A 22,964-nucleotide genomic window follows, 5' to 3' on the forward strand; every position below is an offset into this window, starting at 1 on the left:
GCTACAGCCCGGGAGGGCATGATATGGTTTTCATCATTTTTTGTTTTTTCACGCTATAAATTTAATCTATAGGGGCCTTGCAAAAAACCCCTATCCTAGGGAACCTACTGCAGAATGTAGGCGGCGAGTCCAGCGTGGGTTCATGCCCTAAAATGGCCCTAGTTTTATGGGTAGTTTTGTTGGATTCTGTAAGTGTCCAGTCACTAATATAAAAGCTTTATTTCTTCACGCCTTAATTTTTCTTCTCAAAACTTCATTTTTTTATTGTGTTCATTATCACTCCTCCGTTTCTGGGTTCATGTGCATCCAGGTGACATATCACTCAATTATTACGCTAACTAAACACTGTTTTTGAGCACATGCATCACAGAGACCACACAATCTACGTAGTCCTCAAATGGAAGAAACCCTGATACAATGGTTTGCGATTCTCCGTCAACAAGTACACGAGCAGTTGCAACTGAACTTGATGTTCAGCACGTGGCGGTCTGGAATGTTCTGCATAGTGAAACGATATACCCCTTCCATATCCAGAAGGTACATCTCCTAACAGAAGATAACTATCCCCCAATGTAAACAATTGGTGTACTGCATGCTTGACGTCACCACACATTTTAATCCTCAATTTTCTGCCACTGTTTTATTTACTGATAAGGCCAGCTTTAAGCAAGATGGCATTGCAACACACATAATGCACACATGTGGGCGATGGATAATCCTCATGCCAGCGTACTGTGGAAATCTTATCAGAGGTTTAGTGCCAACGTGTGAGCAGGAATACTCTGTGATTATCTCTTGGGGGCTGTACTTGTGTAACAGATCAGGATGACAATTAATTATTATTTCGTGTGGGGATTCTCCCAGGGAAGATGTCACATAATCTCGTTGAAATGTTATTATATATATATATATTACTTGTTTCGGCAGTTGGTTGCAGACTTCGGCCATAAATAATTATCTTTTTTATGTTTTCCTTATTTAATGTGTTTAATTTGAAAGGTGTGATCGGAGAGCCTGGCCAGCTTGCCCGATTGCGTTTTTGTTGCCATTTAAAATTTTAAAACTTGTTTTTGTATGTAAATTATTTTCTGTGTGATGTTAGAATTTTTATCGAGAGACAGAGTGTTGCCAATGAACGATTGGTCCTATAATAATACCAGTTTGAGTTGTATAAATACACCTCTCTTGATTTCAATATATAATCACATTTTTATTCCAATTACTTCTTGTTTTGCATTTTGTTAGCTTAAAACGATCAGCTGAGGTTGTTAAATTAAAAAAAGTTATGTCATAACTCGAATAACCTTTGTTCTCTAGTTCCCAGCTGGTTCAGTGAAAATGATTTTATCACGAAAAGTTTTTGCAATGAAAGTTGAATAGCTTTTTACGAGTTTTTAGCACTGATCTGGTAATTATCGGGCTGCCTCTGGATGATGAAATCCCGAATGTATTATTGGTGAAGGTGTCACTCTACGCCGATTTAGACATCCAGTTATTCTATATTCTACAACATTGGCTTTACTAGTTTCCAAGGACTTTCATCTCTAATCTCAGATATCTTCGCCTGGTGTTGGTTGCTGGTGACTTGCCATAAACTCCAGAATTTTGTTCTTCTATTAACTGTACTAACCTGGATGGATCTGCATCATGTTTACCCTGGTCTACAACTGGAAAGGTGATGTTCAGCAGAACATGGACTTCCTATGGTGAGATCCAATCCTATCTACCAAAAAGAATTTTTGAACTGGAAAAAAATTTAAATGTAAAATTCTTCTTAACAAAAAATTGAGGGTTAACCTGTTAATGTAAATTCCACAAAAATCCACTAAATGTAATAAAGCAATTGAAGTGATACAAAACAAACTTGTTTATATACAAATACAAATACAACGCCACAACAGGCAAATTGCCCAACGAGGTGGCTGACTTAAGAACATCATTGATCCCCGAGCCCCTACCTACTACTGCTACACCACACATGCATCCCCCCCCGCGGAACCCCTCAACGAATCAGTACATGCGGAAATGTACTGATTCGGCACGTGTAGTGTAATCTGACGTAAAGTTTGTTTCTGTCTTATTTCCTGCTTGTTGTCTGCTTTAACTGGATATTTCGAACCGCGCATGTAATCCTTTAAAGGGACATTACACTTGCTGCCCGAACACCTGAATGGAGCAATGTACCTTGTTTTTCTGCAATAAGTCTTCCTGGAATTGCTGTAAGGTGTGCTGGCAACAGTGCAGCGAGGTATGTGGTTCATGCCTGATGGTGCTCCTGCACATTTTTCCAGCGAGTTGCGTAATCACCTTGATGTTATATACCCAAGGAGGTGGATTGGACGTGCGGGACCCATTGCTTGGCCTCCATGTTCGCTGGATCTCAATCCGTGTGAATTTTTCCTATGTGGTCACCTTAAATCACTCATTTATGCAATGCCTGTGGACACACCGGAGGATTCCATAGCATGGATTGTCACCATTGTGGCAGACATCAAAAGCATACCTGGTATCTTCGAGCACAACCGGGAATCGTTTTTACGTTATTGTAGACTGTGTGATGTCAGCAGCCGTCACTTCCAACAACTCTTGTAATAATTAACAAAATAAATCTTTTTGTAGTTATTATTGTACTCTTTGTCGTTCCTACATGATGTTGAAACCGCATGTGTTTTTCGTGATTTTCACCATCTCAATGTGGTTTGCGACACCATGTTGCATTACAATTTTTGCTCCTCTTGATGCCTACTAACAACCCTATGATTTTGTCGGTCCATTAACAGAACACCCTGTATATTAATTCAGTTGAAGCTTATTAAAGCTACCCCTTTCGTTCCAAGGAAAACGGGCATTGTATTGGGATTTCGTTACATCGAATGTTTTAAAAAAAATCAGTTTCCCCTGAAAATTGTATATTGTGTTGTTTTTATAAAAAATTTGTTCATTTTGTTATAATGTTGCAATGAAAATGTATCTGGCTGAAAAAAATTAAATGCAATACACAGTAGGTATAGTTTTTTTACTTACGAAAATACTATATATGGTCTATATAAACCCGCATTTATTTTTTAATACATGTAGCAAAATAATATGTTCACTTGCCTGTATATCCTCCTATTCAGGAATTAAGTGAAATTGTGCAATAAAAATTTAGAATAAGATAGAAAAATGAACCCTGACGAAGTGGGAGTGAACCATCAAGTGAGAAAATAAAACAGAATGGTGTGCAAAGTTATCAGTGATGGTACAAGTCAACTAACAAGTTTTCTTATAGAAGTTACATTTCATCTTTTAACGTTGTATGTTTCATACCCTTTCTTCTCCAAGCATCAAAGTAAACACACTAAACAACAGAATTTTTTTTCATTTCTTTAAAAAAAAAAAAAAGAGGACTGTGTTCTGTTCGGTTGCTGTAATGAGTTAAATGATATTTATTCAAAAATTGCCACGTTTTAAAGACAAATAAAATTTAATTGGTCGAATGCTTGACGCATTTTGGCTCTTAAGGTATCTGACTACCTTTCTTGTCACTTTTCTTTAAAATGGTCCTGGAGTGAACTTTAAATACATTTTTTGATAGAAAGTGTCTCGAAATGGTCAAAACAGTGACAAATTTTGGTCTATCTATTATATTTTCTATGAAAAAGTCGTTTTTATGTAAAATTTTAGGCAAAATTCATGCGATATTCGAAACACGATTGCAAAAACTTTTATTAATGAAATGCTTTGTGATTTTCACAGTGCATTTAGCTAGTAATTTTGCAGGTTATGAACCAAAATCTAAAGGATTGCACGATATGTTCATAAGTTACACCAAAATATGTTTTAGTACGTGTGAATTTTTTGAAATTTCTTCCTACATTTTGTCTATAAAACACTGTAATTCAAAAAATATATGTGATAGACCTTAGATTTTGGTTCATAACCTCAACAATATAACTATCATCATTGAAGAGCCGAAACACATCGACCATTCGACCAATTAAATTTTATTTGTCTTGAAAACGTGGAAATTTTTATGTAAATTAAAACCAGGCAAAGTTTCTAATTTTTTGTGATAAATGATATTTACCGGTCGTTATATTGGCTAAAAGATAACATGGTAGAAATTGGAAAATATTTGGGACCTGTCGTACCGGTCATTATAATGGAAGGGTTGCTATAATGGATGGTTGTTATAATGAGTGTTGACTGTATATAAATTATATATTAATAACTTTGAAAAAAAATTCTAGATGCACCCATCATTCGAGAACACTTTGATATCTTTCTGAGATGTGAGGCAGGGCGCGTCTGGTCCTAGAATATTCTATGCGACTACTCTTTCACAAAGAAGTGGTTTTGAAATTGAGACACAGTGCCCAAAATACATATATATTTTAAATCTATTAAGTCTTTTGATTAGATAGCACATGAATTGAGAAATCCCCTATATCAGGCATCCTAAACCTGTTGCTAATGGCTATGCTCCCTAAAGAATGCTCTATCTGTTGACACCTCTAATGAAATCGTTGTATTCATGAATAATTTAGAATTAAGCTAAGGTAAAGGTTCTCAACTTGTGCTCTACCTGAATCTCACACGGCCTCTGCTGACACCACAAAAAATAAAATCAGTAAATTGAGTAAAATAAAAAGAGGACAAAGGGGCTACGTCATAGGAATTAATTCCAAAAAAAGAGCTCTGCAAATCAAAAGGTTAAGGGAAATCACTAAACTAATCTGCATTGATATTGTGGAATTTTGTGTGGCTGATACATGTTACTTTCACTGCCTGTTAGAACAACTAATGTGCTCAAACTATTTGACTAGGAACTGACCTTTCAATTGATGCATATCTGATTATCCAGAAATTTTGATTAACTGATGTAGACTCATCACATCACTAAGCAACTTAATCTAAGCAAATATATGCACCAACAGACATTGAATTTGAGTCAATTTTTTTTTCAAGGATCAATAATCACAAAAAAGTATAATGATAAATTTAGAATAAAACAATTAAAAATGAACTAACAGTCCAGGGTTTCTGTCTGGCCGGCCACTCGCAATACAACTTGCACCATATCCAGTGCATTCTCCACAAACGGTGCAAACCATGCAGTGGTCATGTTGCCATTGATGCTTCCCTGCTGGACACATGATATCTGGTTCCTCGCATTCTATGTCTTCATCTTCACCATCCTCTTCAGGAGCTGTTGCCATTGCAACTGGCATCTGAGCTACAGGAAGTTTTTTATATCAAAAATGAAATTGTCATAAGGAAAGTTCCAGAAAAAAAAATAGTTATACAAATTGATCACATTTATTTTTTTAATGATGCCAAAATATTTGCAATAAATAACACCATTATTAGTAGGAAAACTATACACAATTATCTTTTTGACTAACTTAACTTCAGAGTGAAATGGGAAAAAGTTTTTTTCAAAAATAATTTTATTTATTTATTTTTTATTTGTGTTTTGATTAATTAGAATCATCATTTTACAAAGCAAGTATCTCCATTCATCCATAATAAATTCAGAAATAATTTTCAATGAAATTCCCCAACATTGAAATTTTAAAAGAAGAAAAAAGCTTGTAGCATATAAAACACATTTATTAAGCCATTATACCTTGCATAGCAAAGGAACTGATAAAAACAAAAGGAAAAAATGCCACCCTACTGTTCTGAACTCTTGAAGCTGTTATTTAACATTTTTTGCAGTCCAATCTTTCTTATTCATTGGCTAGCACCAATTTCTACAGCAATTACAGATTAGAGAAAAATTAACCAGTACTTCTTATATTTGGAAGTTTATTTTCTGTCACTGCTACTATAAAATTCAATTTTCAAGTAGCAGAATGAAGTGGCATCAAAATTTGAAAATAAAAATCAGAAAAATTAATTAATTTCCACTAAGTGACATCAAAGAAAAATATCTTTTACACATTCTACTGTAATTTAATTATTTTTTGATAGTGCCCGTTGAACATAATTAATAATAATGCAGTCAACACTCTATATAATGACCCCCCATCGTTCCATCAAAAACGAACACTATATTTGAAAAGGTCGTTATATTGAAAGTGAAACATAGGTAAGTACTTGTCTAAGAAGACAGTGTATCAAACGGAAACCTGTCTTGAACAGAACAGAGATATAGTCTTGCGGATAATGAATACTTTTTCCATTATGGGGAAAATCTCTAAGACAGAAACTGTCTAATGGAAGGCATATTTAGTCTATTTTTGATGGAAAAAACTTGGTCAAACAGAAAGAATTTTTGGCCAAGTGCAAGTTTTCGTCCCTTGAAAGGGAAAAAACTAAGTTGTACTGATTTCCGTTTTGTTAGGGAACTCTTACTTCTTGGAAAAACAATGAATACTTACTATTGTATCTGAACTGGTTTTGGAAGTAAGGGATTGGGTTTGGATGAAAACAGATTTATTAAAAGCCCATTTCGTTTACGATGAAAATGATGGCTTTCATTGGAAAGCAGTCTGTTTCTTAGAAAAATGTTGATAATTTCAATTTAAAGAAGTTCAGGAGAGGAATAGGTGAGGGAGACTCACAATTTGTGTGATACAGCACCGTATTGCAGTGGGCCCACTGATTGATGATCGAAGACGCGTCATGTGCAAAAACATGTGGCCGAAAAAAAAAAAGGAAAAGTGCAACAAGCGATAAGAAAGAAAGTGTTACGTGGGAGTCTTCATGTGTTTTGCATTTCATTCGGTGCAGAGATGCCCACCAGTCACAAGAAACACATCTTTGATTTGAACACAAAAGTGGAGGTCATAGATGCAAAAGAAAAGCAAAACTAAGTGTTAGAGATAACAAAAAGTTTGCTATTGGGAAAACCCAATGTTATGACATCATCAAAATAAAATGTGAAATTCGACAAGAACGGTTGAATAGCAATGGAGAAACAAAACGTTAAAATATGCAAGACTGGAAATAAGGGGCTGTTCAACTATTACGTAAGCAAATTTTTTAGTAATTTTTGATCCCCCCCTTCCCGTCAGAAAAATTTCGTCATAAGCTCTGCCCCTCTGAATCTTAACTCATATTTGCATAAAGGATGGTTGCTGACGTAAGCATTATCCAAACCCCTCTCCCCCTTTGTCATCAAAAGTCAGCAAATTGGAACCCCCCTCTCCCCCCATCGATGATGACGTAATACTTGAACGGCCCCTAAGTAAATCAACAAAATTGTATGGGAATGGTTTGGGGACACCATATCTAAAAAACTGTCAATATCTGGGCCAGTGGTTCAAGCCGAAATGAAAAAAAATTGCCAAAAAACTTGGGACAAAGATTTCCACACATTCAATGGGCGGCTAGAAAGTTTTCGAAAATGACATTCAATAAAATTCAAGGAAGTATGTGGTGAAGCGACTGATGTTGATCCTGAGACTGAATAATTGCAGCGAAAAAAAATTGAATTTATTTGAAGGATACAATGTCAAAGACATAGCAAATGGAGATGAAACTGGATTGCTCTACAGGGTCATACCAAACAAACCCCTTTGCTTGAAGAGAGAAAGTTGTGTTGGAGGCAAAAAGCTGAAGGAAAGACTTACTATGTTTTGGTGTGCTTTCATGAGTGGAGAAAAGGAAAATCCTCTGGTTATTGGTAAATTCATCAAACCACATTGTTTCAGGAATATAAATCCAACAACTCTACCAGTTGAGTGGAAGGCAAACAAAAAAGCGTGGATGACAGCTAAAATCATGGAAGAGTGGCTTGTTGCCTTTAATGCCAGAATGAAGAAACAAAAATGACAGGTTCTGCTATTTCTTGACAATGCGACTAGTCATCCTCACATTGAGATTTCTAATGTTAGACTGGCTTTTCTTTTTTCCACCTGGCACAACTAGTGTTATGCAGCCAATAGATGAAGTGATTCGCAATGTGAAAACAAATTACAGGAGCTTTGTAATGCAATCACTGCTGGCAAGGATGAAAAACGCATCAAGTTTATTGGAGTTAACAAAATCCATTGACATACTTGATGTGGTATTGTGGCTTTCGCAGGAATGGAAAAAAGTTGATAATGAAACCATAACTTTGTTTTGTGAAAACAAACTTTCCCGGAGAAATCAATTCAATAGAAAAATCAGTCAATCATGAAATTGATAATCTACAAGACGCATTAGATGCAGCAAAAGCAGAATTGAATGCAATAGACTTTGTAACAGTTTGATGAATTAGCTATGGCAGCACTGTACAAAAACTGTATTGAAACCACTATTCTGGGGCAAAAAGTGCAGTTCAGTGCCTTACGAATTTGCAGCGACAAAAAATGACATGAAACTTTCGAGCATGATAAACAATGCGCGAATGTGTGCAGAAAACCGTATTGTAAGAATGGTACTGGTACAGAAAACTGTACTTGATTATTTTAAAAAATAATTCATGTATAGATAAATATGGCCAGAAATGTATAATCTTTCTTTCACAAGAGTTATTGGTTGTTGATCTCACTGTCCCTTTTGAAAGAGGCATGCTACATTTCTCAATTATTTTTAATTTTGAATAATTTTTTTTTCACTTTTGACATAAGTAAGTGTTCATTCTATTGCTATTCAGAATATAATTTATATTCAAAATATATTTATAATGAAGTCTAACTATTTGCACATTAAGTATGAAATTTAAAATGAGTAGTAATTTGAAATAACATGAAAAAATTGAAAATATGGCAATAATATGCATGTCACTGTTTAATACTCGTCGGTCTGTAGTATTTTGAATGATATTTTCAAAATTTAAGTTTTGCGTAATGGTAGAAAAAAATACTGAATATGTTTTCGTGTGCATCTTTATAAAACAGAAACCTGGCGGTAAAGGAAAAAAATATCAGTCCCTCGGAAAAAAATATCAGTCCCTCGACATTCAATTTTATATAAGTTTCATTGTACATGATAGTTGTTCTATGAAAACATTTAATTGGGTTGCTGTATTTTTGAAATATATGACATCCATATTTGTTAAGGGCATCTTTTTCTCAGCCACCTCATTGGGCATTTTGCCTGTTGCGGTGTTGCATTTGTAATTTACCCTACCGTGTGTTATAATGGAATGGTGGCTATAAAAAGGGGTGTCGTTATATACAAATACAACAACCACAACAGGCAAAATGCCCATAACAAATATGGATGCCATATATTTCAAAAATAAAGCAACCCAATTAAAAATGTAATTAGAAACATTATAAACAATATATACATATGATAAAATATTATACAATGCCCATAAAGAATACTTATGGTTGTCTTATTCTAAGTATCGTCGACTGTATCACGAATTGAACTGTTGAAATATTGAAAAACAAGATTTATTTAATTCTATTTATTAATTTACTTGATGCCTACATACTTACTTGAGAGGTAGACATTATATTTACAAGTCAGATCAAAAATCTAAATATGCGAAAAAGAAATACCTTCTTTAGTTGAACCAAATACGAAATCTCTTCCACACTGTCCTTTGTGATTGATGCCAAAAGTGTATACATGGCCTTTATTGGTCAATACCATAACATGCGCTTTCCCTAATGCAACATTTGTTATGGTCACATCTTTTAATTCAGCGACAAGTCCTGGATTTAAAAAATAAATAAGATACAGTTATAACTAAAAATGAATTTGACCATGAACAACAATGAGAAAGCTTCGTTATCTAATTTTTGCCATTTTAAGTGTTTTAAATGTATAAAACACAGTTTTACAATCATTAATTACATTTTCAGAATGTTTTTACTCAGATTTAGACATAATAGTCATAGAAAAAAAATTAACTTAATTTATAAGAATTTAGAATGAGGGTTCTCTTTTTTCCAGAACAAGTTAATTTTATGAGCGTTTCAAAAAAAAAAAAAAAATTGTTTTTTCCTATTACCAGTATTTTGATCAGCATGTGCTGTGTCTTTTCCAAACAGATATAGTTCCCCATCCCGGGTGACAAGAGCACTTGTTCCATTGTTACATGCTGTTGTTGTCACATGATGACTTTCCATCTTGATCATTTTCTTAGGCTTTACAGGTTTTGGTTGCCTCCTTCCTTTGCCTTCATATGAAGAATAGAGTACAGACATATATATATATATATATACAAACACATATGCATAACATAAGATGCCTGACAGTACAGCCTAAAATTAACTGAAATATATAAAGCATAAGAAAGTTCATGCTTTTATGGAGGAAGAAAATGAAAAATTAAGAATAAAATCTGTGAATTAATAATGCAATCTTACCTTGATCACCATCCTCTCCCCTACGAGATGTGCCTACAAAGAAAACACTCCCACCTTCAGCTACTAGAAGAGCATGAAGACCATCATGACCAACAGAATATTGAACTATCTTTGGTGACTTGGTTATAGGCAGCTCTGCCCACTTTCCCATGGCTGGCCCACCTTGCTTTACACCCAGGCTTTGGGATTTACCAGAGAACAAGATCTGAGAAATATAGATCATGATAAATTTACATAAAATTTACCAATCATGTTACATTTTTAAATGAAAACATGATTATCAATAGATGTGGAAAAAAATTGTGTGTGTGAGACCACAGTTGTTTCTAAATGATTTCAATTACCTTTTCTCAAATAAATTTTGTTACATTGCATGCATGTCAAGTCAATGAAACTAAAAATTTTACAATCAGCAATAATACCAAATAGGTCCTCAGTTGCATTAACTCTATAATGCCCAGATCGCCCGAAGTTGGCCGAGTAGGTTAATGCCCATAGTCGCCTCAAGTCGGCCCAGCTAGGGGTATGGGTATGTTTTGGTGGGCTTTTGTCACCAACAGGGAAAAAGATGAAAGCTCTTGTCAGAGGCGGGAACGGAAAAGACAACTGCAACGCCCTATCAATGGGATTTTAAAAGCTGATGTACTAGAATGTTCCTTTAGAATGGACTAAGGGTACTCAATGCATTTTAGAAAGAGATAATACTGTGAGGAAAGGGGGTGTTTTCAGTATATATAGACAAATTATCTCCCAAAAATCCATTGAAATGAAAGGGTGAACGTCAATGCAAAGGGTGGCATGAATAGAAACTTATGGAGAAAGGGTGGGGAGAGGGAAAGTGGCCGAAATTTGGACGAGTCCACTTTGAACACAAAAAACTTGGTATTTTCACGACCCTCCCAGGTTTTCTATCTGGGCGTTAAAGAGTTAATAGTGTGTTAAGGTGCATATACATTACTGAGCAGATCTGCTTGCAAGCAGGTTTTCACAGTAATTTGTATGGTGTTGTGAACAATGAACAAATTGTTCTTGAGTCATTCAAACTGGACTACTGGGAGTTGTTTTTCAACAAACACAAAGGAATTCTTCCTTCTAGGTTGGACCACACCGTAGTCAGCTACTGTATTTGTAAGTATTTTAGAACAACTCCAGAGAAAAGGTTAAGTCACATGATTGGCTCGCTAATGTACACATGCCTTTAGACATACCTCAATTACAGTTGACACCTTTGGTCTTTTATATAAAATAGGATCAAAAATTTGTATGCTGCCTGAAAGTTTCCACTCCAAGGTTCCCAGAAAAATCCGCTTGATCATTTCCCTGACTTTCCCGACCAAATGCACGTACACTGTCACACGCATATATATAATTCTAAACCATCTAATATCAGTAAATCAGTGATTCCCAATGTGGGCGTTAACGCCACCTTGGGGGTGATGGAATGTTCCAGGGGGCGGTAGAAGCTACAGGTATAATATAGGATCCTATGGGTTAGATTGCATTGGGGGGCGATGGGTGAAAAAAATTTCTGAAGGGTGGTGATGGGCCAAAAAAAGATTAGGAAACTATGCTCTAACCTATAGTTGACCCCCAACCCCGTATTTGTGGGGGTGGGGAAAATATGGGAAATTGCAAATAACTGAAACCATAGATTTTTTGTTTATCTTGTTTATTGAACATCATAAGAAGAGCAGGGTAACGCAAAATTATAAGGAAATATAAACGAGGGTGCAGCGATTGATTGTTGATGTTTTCTGAAACATCTAATTGTAACATTGTAATTTCTGTTTGCCGTTTCTTCTTCTTATCATCAAGTATGTTGGAGTATGTTGACAAGACTTCCTCTACCAATTTTTCTACATGTGAAGAACGTAATATACAGGGGATCTATATCATGAAAATCATCTGGTGGTGAGCCACAGCAGCAACTGACTTACTTTCGCCAAGCATAGTCAATATATATAAATTTTTTTTTTTGTATTTTCGGAGCATTATCAGTAGCACTAGACAAATGAGCCATCCTAAACAGGCACAACTCAAATTTTGTAAACAAAACATGTAAATGACGATTGCTGAGGAAAAAATCCAATAAAAGGAAAAAAAACCACAAATACGGGAACCGCGAATATGGGGTGGGGCGACTGTATATCATTTCACGGTAATACACCATTGAAAAGCACATTACAGACAGATGCTAATATTTTGCCGCCACCACCACTCCTTACAAAATCAAACGGTGTATATGATCTTGTACACAACACTAGTTTCCTTGGAAATTTCACAGAGATAACTGAATTCAAATCATTCTTCAACATATAAAGGTTAAGGGCTCTTTCACACGGAGCAGATGTGGACGCAGGTCTGGAAGAAATTTTAACAATTGGTATATGCAGAGCATTTCAGACGATGTGGAATGCACCCGCACCTTTAAAGTGTTCATGTGGGTTCGGATGGCATCTGCATGTGTCATAACCTACGTGCAGGCTCCACATCCGCACATACAAGTATCGTACATTAGGCTATTTGGAGCTATTCACATGACGCGGATGCGGGCAAATTAGTCCGCATCTTTGGTTACTTTTTCAAGATGATTTTGCATGGAATTTTTTAATTATTTGACATAAATATAAAAACACCATATGAAGGTCCCTGTGCATCAATAGGATGTACCCACATATATGTCTATCCCTCCATTTCCTTCTGAGATAAAGGAGATATAGCAACTTTAACTGCCTTTTGTCCATACTTTACAATTTTATATAATAAAACCTGCCAACAACGAACACTGACGGGACCAAAATTATAAGCCGTTCTGTAATTCATTACGAATATAATTAACTGAATACTTTAATAACTTTTAAATTTAATTACAAATTTTTAATTTTTTCTTTTTAAATTTTTAAAATTATTTTAAAAATATAAATATTTAAAATTGTTTTAAATATTTATTTATTTTTTATTTTTAAAACTAAATACTTTTATTAAACAACGCTATCCATATACGGCGTTCACTCAGGGCTGGATTAACACGTTTGAAAGCCCTAAGCACTTGAATAGTTTTTGGTGCGTGTGTCCCACCCCCAATACCTACATATATACGTTACATGATATTGAGTCTATAAACTTAAAAAAAAATGTGACTAAGGATGGGATTTCACTCTAAAAGTTTTATGAAAGTTATTTTATAAAACTTGAAACAAAGCAACCAATAAATTTATTGGTTACATTCGAGAAAATGCAACCGATCAGCTTATTGGTTGCATTTGTAAAAGAACTATAAAATTTTTATAGTGTAATCCAGGCTTAACACAGAATTGTGATGTGAATATTTCTAAGCACAGACATTTTGAAAGTCTCCACCCCTCCCCCTTTTTCTACTTGCAAAGTCTTTGATATCTCCTGATTTTTTTTTTTTTTTTTTTGGAACATCATTGGATGTGTTTTTGGAAATTTTTTTCATATTTTCTAAAAAGACAAATCTTAGATTTTTTTTTCAAAACCTTTTGAAAATATTTTGAGATATGTTCTCCCATTGACTAATTGTGATGATCAAACTGAAAAGGCATCTTTATGTTAAGATTAAACTATTAAGATTATTCTATGGGGCTCTAGATTAAACCAAAGAATAGCTCTAGGCTGCCTATGAGCACTGAATTAGGGGTGAAGGAGAAAAATAATTACAAAAATTGGGGAAAAAAGTTTTTATGCACAAATTTCAAACTAAAGATTTTTTAGAACTTTAGTGCTCGTGTGAAAGGGCATGTGGATCTGGGATCTGGACCCACGTCCGCTCAGTGTGAAATGGGCCTAAAGTTTCTCTACCCACAGGCAGGAAAAAAAAAAACAAGAAAATAAAATGTTTTTTCAGAAGAAATAGAAAAGAAGTTAAGCGCTGGTATATTGGCTTTGCTTTCAACAATGGAAAAAGGAGGGTCTCTCCACTTTAGATCCCTTCATCTATTTACTCAGAGGGCAGATTGTTTCTTGGCCAACATTGTAAAATCCCACTCTTCAACTGATAAGACATAAGATACCTCTCAGTAGGGGATCTGGAGGAAAATGCTGATAAGGATTTTTTTTCCTCTCCCTGGAGATCTGAAAAATAATCTTCCATGGAAAAAAGTGAAGATAAACCATTTGAATGTAGATTTATCCTCTGATTTTTTCCCCTTAAAATTTTCCCTGAGTTTTCCCAAGTATTTAGAATTTTCCCTGACTTTTGACAAATATTTCATATTTTCCCTGACTTTCCCTGACCGTTTTCCGATTCCCTGACTTTCCAGGTTGCTGGGAACCCTGCACTCAAACACATGTTTCAGCAGTCGTTTTTATTCCGTTAGTGATGGAATCAAAAGGTTATACACATGAAATTCTCTAACATCCAAAGGTTTACTGTAGTTTATATTATATATAGAAAAGGTGAATAATAATAAAAATATATTAGGGGTGAAGTATAATTAAAAATATCCACATAAATAACAAAAAGTGAAGATTATTTTCTTACCTTCCCACTAACTGTCTTGAGAAGAGCAAAGTCTTTTCCACAAATTACACTAGCCGGTTCTTCATCAGATGGTAATGCTGTTTAATAAATGAAAATTATTGATTAATTCACATGAAATTAAAAACATGAAATAGAAATATAATGAGCAATGATACAATAAAGTAATGCAGTGATTCTTAAATTTTGTCAACCGACTCTCTTCCTTAGCTTTGTCATCGTTCATCTGCGGCTCCCCAGAATAGTCTACAGAGGTTGTGATGACCCTCAGCCACGATACACACTTTGAGAACCACTGTAATAATGAATAAACCTTGCATATGTTGCAATGTTATAATTGCATTAAGGGTTTTTTTATACATTGCTGCAAGTGACCAGGCAAAGACAATTGACAACAAACAAACAATTTATTAGGTTTCCTAACAAACAAGGAACTATGAACAGAAAAGTTTATCACCTTTTTTACGAGTTGGGGAATTAGAGGGGGTTGAGGCAGGTTCACAAACACTCAGTCCTTTTAACAAGTAGTAACAAGTCAGCATGGTCCAGTCAGTGGAGATGAGATATCGGCAAAGACGAGTTCGTAGGTACACTCTGCAATAATGAACGATTGGTGACAAGATTGTAGGATCCAGTAGGCGATGACAAGTACATAGGTTCAGAGGGCTGGTTGGCAATGGTGATCAGCCCATAGGTTCCTCTTGGTAGCAGATTGGCAACGGCAAGTCCATAGGTTCCACTCTGTGACAGGTTGGCGACGGCCAATTAGTCCAACGGAACAGGTTGACATGATGAGTCTATCAGACAACTCACCATAGGCAACTACTGACGGAGAAGTTCGATCTACGTATTTTCAGAGACCTCAACAATGACTTGGCAGGTCACTTCCTAAGAAGAACTCTTAGCACACCAGCAGTGCTCAAACTCAGTCAATCAAAAAAAGCAGCGAAGTAGGAAGGAACTATGCCTTCTTATACGAATTAAAATGCTCCAAGCACCATCTATGCTAATTTGCATGTTAAGAAGAATTTCCCTCTTGATGGGACGCACAAGTGCAGCGGTGTAGCCGAGAAACACGTAAGTTGACGTGAGGAAGATGACGCCACTCCTCGGGAGACATACAATCTAGGAGCGATGTGCGATCTAGGATCAGAGATCGTCACAATATGAATGAAATAGAATAAAAATCACATCCTAGAATAAAAATTTGTCTCGTAAATGCAATAATTAAGTTGCGGCCACATGCTGTTAAGAATGTAATTTATTTAAGCAAAACACAAATTACATTGGAGAGATAACAGTGCCCACAATACAACAGCATGGAGTAACAACTTTTTTTTTTCCTCAAACATTCTTGACTTCTCTGCCCACGAGAGCAAATCTCAGGCCACCTATAATTCCTGATACCGGTCAGCCTTTACCGCTACAGACTCTCCCTCTGGTTTCATTATACCGTCTTGATATGAAACCAGAAAGTGTTCAAACAAACAATGTGGTGCATAATGCAATCATAAAAATATGTTAAATATAAACAATAATAAAATATCTGATGAACACATTTATAATGGAGGGCAAAAAATGAGAGGGAGAAAAAAACTCACATATATTCAAAAAAAAATATATATATAGTTCATTCTTCACGAGAACGATGACTTATAAATACAAATACAAATACAATTACAACGCCACAACAGGCAAATTGCCCAACGAGGTGGCTGACTTAAGAACATCATGGATCCCCGAGCCCCTACCTACTACTGCTACACCACACATGCACCCCCCCCCCCGCGGAACCCCCCCCCCAACGAATCGGTACATGCGGGAATGTGCGTGTACGTGTAGTGCAACCTGACGTAAAGTTTGTTCCTGTGTAATGCTTGTCATGTGTACTGCTGTCATCTGTCCCCAGTTTTACTAACTATGAGTGAGTGTTATGGTTGAATGATTTACCGTTGTAGGACTGTTGCTCTCTGTGGCGAGACTTTTTAACGGGGAGATCGGCTCGCATTTGCGCCTTGAAGTTGGGAACCACAGAAAACCAACTTCAGCCGACCACCACTGTGGGGTTTGAACCCGGATCCTCGCATCACGAGTCCGGCAATATAACCACTCGACCACCACAGCGGCAATCGCAGATAGATCAATCTGCGACTTTTTCAAAGGAGGGCCTCTTCAATGCATAGACATCACTGGTGTTGTCTCTTCAATGTTGTTGCAAGGTCGAAGTGCTGACGTATGATAAACTCAAAGTAGTATTTGAGGTTGAGATGGATTAGCCACTTCATATGTACATGAGGATCTATGGGATAAGATGATGTATGACCCGTCTCTTCGATGCATAAATGTCTTCGCCTTGCATTTTACAGCACTGCTTAACACCTTCGGGTCTAAGCTCGAGCCTGACTCGGGATGTCGTTTTTGTTCAAGGGAACAAAGAACTCTCATAGCTATAAAATGGCTGAATATATATATTGTGTGAGTGTGTGTGTTCCCAGAGTTTTTAAACATAATCTATAAATCTTCTAGTTGAAAAAAAATATATATAGATGGCAGCAGTCAACGAATGTAGCTTTATGAAACAATGTAGAAGTACATTTAGTTGAAACACATTTGTCTTCCTAGGTGAAGTAGCCATGTTTGTTGATGACAAGATGATATATTTTTTTAAATGAAAACTGTTTTTAGATATTAGTACAACATTTGGATAAGTTTTTATTCAGAGTTGTTTGAAATTTTATTAAAAAATTATGTTTTCTTATATATGTGAAATTTTTTTTTAAACTCTAAAACATACTTTATTAATTATTAGTACCTTTAAATAATTGCTATATTATGAACGAAAAGAGTTTGAAATTTCTAGCTAAAAAACTGTTAAGAAATATATATTCTAAGTATTTTTAAAAAAATCATGAAAAGTGTCAAAAACCCTCAGTCCACAGGGACAAACATAGTCGAAATCGCTCAGACCCGAAAGTGTTAACAGGGGGTTGGTTGACCCATATTTGATCACCGGTCCTTTTCCTCTATTTTGATCTGCATATCCCTTTCTTTCCCATTATTTCTCACTGATTGAATCTTTCAATTTGTTCATGATGGACATGAATATTTTGAGGTAAGGGGTGATCTCAGGTATGAAGTTATAGTTAGCCAAGCCAGCTCATATATCGTGTCTAGTGTCATCCATAGTTCAGAGCTCTCTTCCGAACTGTAAGAATGCAGCAGTGTGGCTGGTGGTTTCACATGTTGTGGTATTTATAGCGAATCTTATCATGGATAGTTTTTCAGACCAGGATGAATAATCATCTCTGACCAGTATGGCAAGATGAGGCTTTAGGTCTCTATTTTTCCTTTCGACTGGATTGGCTTGGGGAGTAAGTACACAGGAGTAAGTACTTGGGCTATGTCCAAAATATAGCATAATTGCTACATTACAGCACTGGCGAACTGTGAGCCATTATCACTTATGACACGTCTCGGTAACCAATAGTGTACAAAGACTTCTTCAACCAACGGTATTTCTCACAGTAGCATGGGATAATGCAAACAGCTCCAACCATTTGGTTGCACAATCCTCCATGATGAGAATCCACTGCTTACCGTCCTTTGTTTTGGGTAAAAGGCCCAAAAATATCAATAGCAATGGTCTCAAATTGTTGATTATATACAGGGGTTTAAAGTAACCAAGCTGGTTTTCGGTTATCAGCCTTGGAGCAACTGCATTCACTACAATTTTTGACATAGTCTGCAATGCGTTTTCTCATTTTAGTCCAATAATAACGGTTACCGATTCTGCGGTATGTTCCATCAGCACCATAAACACAAATACAACGCCACAACAGGCAAAATGCCCAACGAGGTGGCTGAGAAAAGGATGCCCATAACAAATATGGATGTTATATATTTCAAAAATACACAACCCAATTAAAAACACAATCCAAAAAATTATAAACAATATATACACATCACAATAAGGGGCCATTCAAGTATTACGTCAGCATCGATTGAGGGGGGTGGGGGGAGTTCCGATTTGCTGACTTTTGATGACAAGGGGGAGGGGGGTTGGATAATGCTTACGTCATCAACCCCCATTTATGAAAATATGAAATATTTTTAATGGCATCTTACTCTGTGCGCCAAAAATGAAGAAACCGATAGTTTGTGGGCACTTGAAGTAACATCCCCCCTTCCTATTGATAAGTGCCCTACAGAGCCACTTTAGTGATCTATAGATGTTTCACGGATCCAAGTGATCTGGAAATGTGTCCGGGCTGCTTAAGTGCTTTGGAACTTTGGCACGCATCACTCAAGTGATCCGTAATTAAATGCGTGGATCACTTAAATAATATGAGAATGTGCCGCAGGTAACATGAGTGATGTAGAAACCATTGGCACTGGGGGGGGGGGGGGCCATTTAAGTGCTCTAAAACTACATCACATGTCACTCAAGGGATCTCTAAATGTGTCACAGATCGCTTAAGTGTTCTGGAACTGTGTCCTGGGTCATTTAAGTGATCTGAAAATGTGCCACAGGCCGCTTAAATGCTCTGGGATTGTACCACGGGACACTTAAGCGATCTGTAAATGTGCCCGCTTAGTTCATTTTTACAAAATTAGGTTTAAGGAGGGCAGGCCGCATTAGATAACCCCCAGGGCACTATTTGTTCCGCGAGCCTTTATGCGATTTATCATTATATGGCTTAGAGGGTAGGTCACAAAGAATTTATTAAAGATAAATTTTGAGTTCGAAGCCTACAAATAACATTGAAATTAACAGAAATTGATTATAATAACATATAAAGATATTTTCTTCCAAAATTTCAATTTCGAGAAATTATTTTTTGCATTAAAGAAATACATTTTTGATCTTTGGGGGACGACAACACGAGTCCTTTATGATCCCCGTCTGTGTACGTTTCTTTCTGATCCCACCAATATACGTTAGGAGATTCAGAGGGGGCAGAGCTGATGACAAAATTTTGCTGGGGGGACGGGGTCAAAAATGGCGAAAACTTTGCTTACATAATACTTGAACGGCCCCTAATGAGCAGCAGTAGGTGCATAATGGTATTCTTTCAAAACGAAATCACATTTGTGTTTAGGAACGACTAATTGTGCTTCCTTATTTTCACTGTCTGGGGTGTATCTGAATAACACTCCTTGATTCATAAGATAGCCACGAGCAGTCCATGTTGTGAAATTAGTGTCTCTGAGATTTCTGAAAAGCCTCTATGATTTTTTTTTTTGAGTTGTTCGATCCATTCCTAATGTCACTAGGGTTGCGTGCAGGAAAATCCACTGTAATTGTATGGATCTAACAAGGGTTTTCAGGTGCATTTTAACCGGGACAAAAAAAACAACAGATAATCTGAAACTTTTCAGGAGGACCCCTTTTACATGTTTTTAATGAGATGCTTTATCTTCAGGTTCTCTTGCGATGAGCGATGCTACAGGACTCAGCAGAACCGTGATGAGGTGGGATACCCAAAATTCTTCAGGGACCAATTTGAGTTGCTGTTCAGCAAGAGATAGAAACATCAGATATGTCATCCTTTTGAACGTTGAAACTCTGGAGCAGTTTTTGGAGTACAAATTTAAGTTCTGGGGATGGAGAGCTAGCACCGTTATGATCCACTTTGTTTTGAAGCTTTAACTTCTCAAGTTTGAACAGCATTTCTAACTTTCAGACTTCAATTTCCTTTTCCACTTGAAGTGTTGCTTGTTTCCTTTGATCTTGGCACTTAGAGTCCAAAATTCTCTCATTGATGACAGTTAGCAGGAATTCCTCATCATAATCATCGTGGTCGACTATTGCAGATTTTAACTGAATGACTGCCATGTCGGTTGACACGGTTACTCCCAATGCTTGAGCTAGAACGATGAGGTCTTGCTTCTTTTCTTTTGCTAAATAAGCCATATTACACTATATATAAACCAATGTTTCAATAACAATAAAAAAATTTGACACTTTTGAGACATGCTGAGCGACAAAAAAAAAAACAACAAACAAACATTGGACAGATATTTTCACATTCGATGAACACTTTTGCAAATTTCGAAACAACTGATGTGATGAATTCTTTTTGAGGTTGAAAACAAACATTGGACAAACATTTTCACTTGCAAATTGCTAGGTACGTTCAGGCTGAATGCTGATGATTCCCCTAGGAATCGTCAGTGAAGGGGAACTGAGATTTTATTTCAAACAGCAATTAGGAGAAAACACAAGAAAAAAAATGGCATTACGATGACACAGACACTCTGTGACCCCAAGGGACTAAAAGTCCTTTCGATGGGAAAATATAAATTAGATTAAAGAGTTAATCGGATTAAGCAACAGCTTTTTTAAAATACTAATTGGTAAATCTCCATACATAAAACTGATTTTCTGTGTGTGTGTGTTCTCTATACAAATCTACAATTTTACATTGATCGCCACCAAATTTTGCATATATACCAAACAGGATCCAACTTGAACGATAGGCTACTTTAAAAGTTCATCGGAGCTGGACAAATGCTGGAAATGGGCAAAAAAACTGTCAGGCAACAATGGTTTTTGGGCCTCACCAATCACTTCCGGAGTGTTTACTTTGGTTACTAGGGTTCCCTAACAATTCATTTCAAACATGTGTAGGCCTTTACAATGGTTTCACTCCTTTAATGATGCCAGTATTGTGTATAGTAGTTTATGCCTTTATAATGGTTTGACACTTTTCAATCTCTCTAGTAATTGAAGAAAACCTGGACAGCGCCGGGTATTACAGTTAGTATTTTATAAAATCATATATATATCTATTCTATAATATAAAATCATAAACAAACTCGAAAAGGGCCTGTTGCTAAGCAACCGAGTGACGGAAGCGGGTGAAATTTTTGAGTGACGGAAATCTGTTACGGAAGTCGGTTTCGATTATTCATATATCGATATTCACATTCATATATCGTACATTCATATTCATATATTCATATAGCGATATGATATCATACATCATATATCGATATTGGGTCGATATTCACATATCGGGACCCATTTGACCCATCGGGACCATGTTATGTGCATGTACCAAGAGGCTCCTACATCCTACAGCAGAGCCCTTAGGCTGGAATTTAGATTTCGAGCCCCCAAACCAGCTTTTCAGGGGCCCCTCTGTGATTAATTTATAGTGTGAAAAATCAAAAAGTGATAAGAATCGTTGTGGCCCCTGTCAGCCCTTCCTTTGTGGGGGGGGGAGGTCCATACCGAGAGGTATATATATGTATAATATACACACACAACAGCAGAGCTCCCAACACAGGGTCGGGGTACCCGGGGAAGATTTCACGTATAAGTAAAAAGTTTTCATTTCCAGGGGCCCTTGATGGATCTCATTGTTTTCTTGCTGCTTTAACGTTGAAAAATTTCGATAGCGGAAGCAAAAGATATATCCAGTCTGGGGCCCCACCAAAAGTATGCGAATTGGTGTCCCGGGTAATTGGTTGGGGGGTCCTGGATTTTATTTGTTGGTAAAACAAATACAAATGAAAATTTTTCATGGTACTCGCTCCGTGGGATGGCCGACAAGCTTCCAAGTCGGGGCCCATGTTTACAGGTTTCATTTTGGGGCCCTGGACGAATCTCATTCTTTTCTGTTGTAGAATTTGCAACAGCGGAAGCCCGAGATAAAGCCAGTCTGGGGCCCCACCAAAAGTATGCGAATTGGTGTCCCGGGTAATTGGTTGGGGGCCCTGGATTTTATTCGTTGGTAAAACGAATACAACTGGAAATTTTTCATGGCACTCGCTCCGGGGGATGACCGACAAGCTTCCAAGTCGGGGGCCCTATGTTTACAGGTTTCATTTTGGGGGCCCTGGATTTTATTCGTTGGTAAAACGAATACAAATGAAAATTTTTCATGGCACTCGCTCCGGGGGATGACCGACAAGCTTCCAAGTCGGGGGCCCCATGTTTACAGGTTTCATTTTGGGGGCCCTGGATTTTATTCGTTGGTAAAACGAATACAAATGGAAATTTTTCATGGCACTCGCTCCGGGGGATGACCGACAAGCTTCCAAGTCGGGGGCCCCCATGTTTACAGGTTTCATTTTGGGGCCCTGGACGAATCTCATTCTTTTCTGTTGTAGAATTCGCAACAGCGGAACCCTGAGATAAAGCCAGTCTGGGGCCCCACCGAAACCAAAAGTATGCGAATTGGTGTGCCGGGTAATTGTTTGGGGGCCCTGGATTT

General features: G+C 36.8%; 1 protein-coding gene across 1 annotated transcript in view; it reads right to left on the reverse strand.

Annotated features, from left to right (window-relative positions):
- The window catches only part of hiw (MYC binding protein highwire), a 213,560-nt gene that overhangs the window by 163,634 nt on the left and 26,962 nt on the right, over positions 1 to 22,964 (reverse strand). The window contains exons 11-15 of the mRNA XM_089252701.1: positions 14,746 to 14,822; positions 10,242 to 10,446; positions 9,884 to 10,051; positions 9,429 to 9,584; positions 5,014 to 5,218 (exon numbers count right to left, since the gene is read on the reverse strand). Of these exons, the coding sequence (XP_089108827.1) occupies positions 5,014 to 5,218; positions 9,429 to 9,584; positions 9,884 to 10,051; positions 10,242 to 10,446; positions 14,746 to 14,822 (811 nt within the window). The remainder of the gene's footprint in view (positions 1 to 5,013; positions 5,219 to 9,428; positions 9,585 to 9,883; positions 10,052 to 10,241; positions 10,447 to 14,745; positions 14,823 to 22,964) is intronic.

Source organism: Pholcus phalangioides, unplaced genomic scaffold (assembly GCF_987345545.1).
Source record: "Pholcus phalangioides strain wild (caught in Gottingen) unplaced genomic scaffold, Ppha-v1.0 ptg000030l_1, whole genome shotgun sequence".
Lineage (NCBI taxonomy): Eukaryota > Metazoa > Arthropoda > Arachnida > Araneae > Pholcidae > Pholcus > Pholcus phalangioides.